This window comes from Hibiscus syriacus, unplaced genomic scaffold, assembly GCF_006381635.1.
Source record: "Hibiscus syriacus cultivar Baekdansim isolate YM2019G1 unplaced genomic scaffold, ASM638163v2 tig00110744_pilon, whole genome shotgun sequence".
Lineage (NCBI taxonomy): Eukaryota > Viridiplantae > Streptophyta > Magnoliopsida > Malvales > Malvaceae > Hibiscus > Hibiscus syriacus.
Genome location: NW_024062846.1, coordinates 1,014,785 through 1,020,945, shown reverse-complemented (window position 1 = coordinate 1,020,945; position 6,161 = coordinate 1,014,785). Strand labels below are relative to the sequence as shown.

The window sequence follows — 6,161 nt, the reverse complement described above, 5'->3', positions numbered from 1 at the left end:
TATATGTTATTTTTTTATCCGTTTTATTAATTTATATATATATTTACTATTTTTAAGTTTTTATTTATTATATATATATATATATATATTATTTTTACTTTTTTTTATTATTTTATTTATTTGTTTTATTTATATATTTTTTCTTCTTTTTCTTTATATTTTTTATTTTACTTACTATTTTATCTTTGCTTTCTTTATCTTATCTTTTATTTAATTTGTTTTTCTTCATTTTAATTTAATTTATTTATTTCTTACCTTTTTATCTAACACGTTTCTTGGCACTCTTAAGGGTACACCTTTAAAACTATCTAAGATAAGTAATTGGGATCGTATTTTTACATTTTAATTTTAAATTACAATTTTTTTAATTTAAGACAACTGGAAAATGCATAGTACCGAAATGGCAGTTTAAGGGTGCTAACCCTTCATTAATTGTAACCGACTCTCGAATCCGACACATCTTTGGAAAGACGCAGATCAGGTAAGATATAGGGTATCCGATTAACCCATTTGTTTTAAAATAAATGATCGGTGGCGACTCCAATTCGTTTATTCCAAGTCGAAGCCCAATTCCGGATCCACCCGAAAGACGGCCGTGACAGGTCACAATAGCGTCCGCGACGGCAATTTAAAACCCCGGTATAAACTTGTAGTTGGGTGCAAGTTGTAAAAATAAAAATTCTCACTGTGCACATGCTTGCTTTTTTTTTTTTGTTATTGCCTATCGTGGGCTAAGTCTCCCTAGGAATAAAGTGCATCTTATTATTTTAGAAAATAGTTAATTTAGTTAATATTAAGGGAAAAATAAAAAATAAAATTTTTTATACACCATTATTTTAAAAAATTAAAATTTTATATTATCATTCTTAAATTTCTGGATCTTTCACTGATATCTACACATTATTTACATTCTTCATCCAACTTTTCACATTATAGATAACAAACAATGAAAGAAAGAAACTACACACTTTGAATTTGTCTTAATCTGGGTGGGATCCTTTGTTGTGTGAAATCTAAATGCAAGCGTAAACTCAATGAGTCAACGTAATTGCTTTCACTCTCAATCTATTTCTTTCTTTAAAGTTTTTTTCAACTTTATGTTTTATTAGTAATATTTTGCAGCTTCAAAATTAGAAGACTTCATTCCCCTCATTGGGGTTTTAGTCTTCATAGTGTTTTCAGATATAAAAAAAAACATTTCAATAATTTTATCATTTCATTCACAATTTTTTCACTAAACCCAGATTTAAGAGCATTTGACTATAAACCTAGATTCTTTATCCAAAATCAAAGGAAAGGTGAAAATGAAAATTAGAAATTTTTTGTGCCAAGTTAAATATAAAATCATTATTCAAAGACATATTCGATAGTTTAGCAATAATTTAGGGGTAAAACTAAATATTAACTTTTTTAATATTGCCACATCATCAATTTAACAGAGATGACGGAAGAGTGACCATTTTGTTACAAATCAATTATGTTAGTGATCAATTTGTTACTTTGAAAATTTAAGTTTGAAAGAAGAAAATATACTCAAACATTAGAGAATATTTGCGTAATTTACCCTTAAAAAATAAACAAAAGGACCACACCGAACCGATCCCATGTTTTGGAGGATGAATAATTAGTAATGGCGGGAAACCCATGCATCTAAACGCAAATCAGTAACGACATGGTTTTAAATCTTCCATGTCGTCCCATTTCTGGTTTCTTACATCTCTTAAAGCACTGTCAAAGCATCGAAGGCTTAAAGCAGCTTAAATCTCTTCTCATCGTACAAGGTCTCACTGAAAACAAGTTATTGGTAGGACAATTTCTCAAGTCTTGCTTTTGTTTGGGTGTACCAAATTTAGCTCTCTCCACATTTTACAAATTTCAAAACCCAACTTTATTCTGCCAAAACTTATTGCTGAAGGGTCTCTCTGATTGTGGTCTATATGAAGATCTTTTATCTGTTTACCTGAAATGCCGGTTCTTCAATTGCCCATCTGATGATTTTACATTTCCTTTCGTGATTAAGGCTTGTTCAGCTCTAGGTGCTTCTGGGTTTGGAGAACAGATTCATTCCATTGTTTTGAGAAAAGGGTATGAAAGAAATGTTGTCATCATGACTTCTTTTATTGATTTTTATGCGAGAAATGTTGATATAGGGGTTGCGCGGAAGCTGTTTGATAAAATTTCTGAACCTGACGTGGTTTCATGGAATGCTTTGGTTTCTGCTTACTGTCTTAATGGACATGATAAAGAAGCATTGGGGGTTTTCAGGGAAATTCAGGGTACAAACATAAAGCCTAATGTGAGTACTTTGGCTAGTATAATTCCTGCCTGTAAGCGGTCGGGGTATTTTTGTTATGGTAAATCTCTGCATGGTTTCGCTGTTAAATGTGGATATTTCTTGGATGATTTTCTGGTTCCTGCTTTTATTTCGATGTATAAAAGTGAAGTGGATTTATCTAGTGCCAGGAAATCGTTTGACTTCGCTGTGGAAGGGAATGTTTCTGTGTGGAATTCTATAATCAATTGTTACATGCAGAACGAGAGGTTTTTTGATGGTTTTGAGATGTTTCGTGAAATGCTTCGAAATGAAGTGAAGCCTAACTCTGTCACGTTTGTGTCTACGGTTCCCCATTGTGAGAACTATTTTGATATTTGCTATGGTGGATCTCTCCATTGTTGTGTTATTAAACATGGTTTTGGAAGTCAGGTTTCTGTATTGACAGCACTCATGTCGATGTATGCTAAGCTTGGGGAAATAAGTTTGTCTGAAATCTTGTTTGATCATATGCTGAACAAAACACCGCTCTCATGGAATGTGATGATTTCTGGCTATGTAAATAATGGACTACGGGAGGAAAGTTTGGTTGCATTTCGTGAAATGCAGTTGGAAGGGTTCAGTCTTGATGTAGTCTCTATTGTTTGCATCCTCTCTGCCTGCTCAAACCTAGGTGACATTTTACTTGGTGAATCAATACATGCATTTGTCGTTAGAAGAAGTTTTGAAACGAATATTGATGTTTCAAATGCAGTCCTAGCATTTTACTCTGATTGTCGTTTACTCTCCACTTGTTTTAGGCTATTTGAAAGAATGGCTACTAAAAATACAGTATCATGGAATACTTTGATATCTGCATATGTACACTGTGGACAAAAGGAGAAGGCAAATATGATTCTTCACCAGATGCAGAAAGCAGGAGTGAAGTTGGATTCTGTAACTTTGCTAAGCATCCTTTCTTGTTACACCGAGAGTGAAGATTTCAGGCAAGGAAAAATACTTCATGGTTTTGCCATCAAAACTGGGTGTGACTCTGATGTTTCATTGACTAATGCACTAATTTTTTTGTATTGTAAATGTGGAGAACTGGATGCTGGATTGGTATTGTTTGATATCATGCCAGAAAGAAGTGTGGCTTCTTGGAATTCATTAATGACTGGCTTCCGGCATCAGAACTTACCCAAGAATGGTTTAGTCTTGTTTTCCCAAATGATGAATGAGAATCAAAGACCAAATCAAGTGAGTATACTAAATATATTGCCCATGTGTCGCTTGCTATCACAGGGTAATTCCATCCATGCTTTTGCACTCAGAACAGGAATGATAAAGGAAACCCCTGTTCTTACATCTCTTATCTTCATGTATGCTAGATTTGGTAAAATAAGTTTGAGCCTCCTAGTTTTTCAAATGGGAAAAAGGCGGGATATTTCTTTGTGGAATGCCATCATGAATGTGCTTGCTGAAACCAAAAATGCCGAACAAGCAGTTGCTGTTTTTCGTGAACTGCTCCAGATAAGTTTGGAACCTGACAGTGTAACAGTTTTAAGTTTAATCTCCTCTTGTGTTCTAGTAAAAAGATTAAATCTAGCAGATTCTGTGATGGCCTATATCATACGCAAGGGCTTTGACAAAGACGTGGTAATTGGTAATGCCCTCATAGACCTATATGCAAGATGTGGAAGCATCATGGTTGCGAGATTGCTGTTTGACTACATGCTTGAAAAGGATGCCATCTCTTGGAGTGTGATGATTAATGGATACAGATTGCATGGAAACGCTAGGGGTGCCCTTGAACTTTTCTCGAGGATGCAACTTTCAGGGATGAACCCTGATGCCATTACTTATTCAAGTCTTTTATCAGCTTGTGGACATGGTGGTTTAGTTGAGGAAGGCCAAAGAGTATTCAACTCTATGGTTGAAGATGGGGAATCTCCAAGAACAGATCACTATGCTTGTATGGTTGACCTTCTTGCACGAGCCGGTCACTTGCATGAAGCTTATGATATAGTCGATAGACTGCCATTCAAACCTTCTGTAGGCATGCTTCAATCCTTGTTAGGTGCTTGTAAGATGTACGGGAACGTTGAAATTGGAGAGAGAATTTTTCAGGTACTCTTTAAAACGTACCCACAAAACTCAGAATCTTATGTGACACTTCATAGTATCTATGCAGCAGCTGGAAATTGGGAAGATGCCAATACAGTTAGGTCTCTCATGGAAGGAAGAAAACTAAGAAAAGTCCCTGGTTTTAGTCTAGTTGGAGATTAACATCACAATTAGCAGTCTTCTGAAGTGCGCTTACAGGAATGAATGTTAAGGCAGGTCGAGAACGCCAAGTAACCATGTGTGAAACGATCCACCGAGCCCCATATAGACTGTTGGTGGCCATATCAGTTGTCTGAAGCAAATATTCCAAAAGTAAAGAAATGTTGATAAAAGACCAACAATCACATATTCTTGGGTTCATCCTGGCCAGGTCTTCTTTCTAGAACTAGAAAGTCAAACTATCCATACGTGAAATGCAAACAGGAAGTGACTGAAAAGAAGTATAAATGATGCAGCCTGGAGAAAGAAAGCAGATGGTTTACCTTCAGTTGCCATAACAGATAAGTAGCGTAAAAATGATCGGTGGAGAAGAATATGAATAAATACTTTTCAACACAGATATTGTACTTAAAATATTAATAGTGAAGTATTATAATTATAATTATTACTTATATATTAAAATATAAATAATTTTAAATTAATATATTTTTTATTTATAATATAATATCTAAAATAAAAAAATGCCTCAATTGGATAAGATCGTTATATTTATTATCATGGCTTCTTTCTGTTTTATTATAATGGTTCCGTGCATCCTTTTGCTTTTAATGGTTTTGTATATTTTTTTAATGTTTAAACATTATAAGAGTTTCATGGAGACGGTCTCTCACATAAATAGAGAGGTACCTCGTCCAAAGTTCTTTAATATTAATACCAAATAATAAAATTTTAAAATTAACTTTTTTTAAAGTATTTTCTAACCACACTTTCTTAAAATACTTTTAAAAAATAACATTAAAGTGTTAGGCACTGCTTATAACTCTAAAAAGTGTTTTTTTTAAGTTTGGCTAACAGGACAAAATTGATGATACAAACACATGTTATCCTCTGATTCATTTAAATTAAAAAATATATAATTTTAGAAATAATATTAAAATATAGGGTTAATTACATGATTGATCACTTGTATTTGTGTTTTGTCTATTTTTTCTCACTGATTTCAAAATATATAATATATGATCTCTTTCGTTTTTATTCAGTTAAGATGTGATCATCACGGTTTAACTGTCGTTAACAGTTAACAAATTAGGTGATATGTCACTTAAATATTTTGGTATAATCACATATTTGATTCATGTCATTTACATATTCTCTCAATTTAGTCATACTTTTAATAAATTAAAATATATTTATTCCTTCAATCGAATGATGTCACATATCGTACCACATGTTACCATTTGATTGAAAGACTAATTTTATTTTTAATATATTTATTTTCAGCAATTAGAAGGTAACATGTCTCATCCTCTTTAAGTTTTAGGCACTACTTATAACTCTAAAAAGTGTTCTTTTTTAAGTTTGGCTAACAGGACAAAATTGATGATACAAACACATGTTATCCTCTGATTCATTTAAATTAAAAAATATATAATTTTAGAAATAATATTAAAATATAGGGTTAATTACATGATTGATCACTTGTATTTGTGTTTTGTCTATTTTTTCTCACTGATTTCAAAATATATAATATATGATCTCTTTCGTTTTTATTCAGTTAAGATGTGATTATCACGGTTTAACTGTCGTTAACAGTTAACAAATTAGGTGATATGTCACTTAAATA

General features: G+C 32.6%; 1 protein-coding gene across 1 annotated transcript; it reads left to right on the top strand.

Annotated features, from left to right (window-relative positions):
• The first annotated feature begins 1,595 nt into the window (after nucleotides 1-1,595).
• LOC120139348 (pentatricopeptide repeat-containing protein At3g16610-like) lies at nucleotides 1,596-4,584 on the top strand. The gene has a single exon (XM_039154597.1). The coding sequence runs from the start codon at nucleotides 1,673-1,675 to the stop codon at nucleotides 4,538-4,540; it is 2,868 nt and encodes a 955-aa protein (XP_039010528.1). The 5' UTR covers nucleotides 1,596-1,672; the 3' UTR covers nucleotides 4,541-4,584.
• Nucleotides 4,585-6,161: the final 1,577 nt, after the last annotated feature.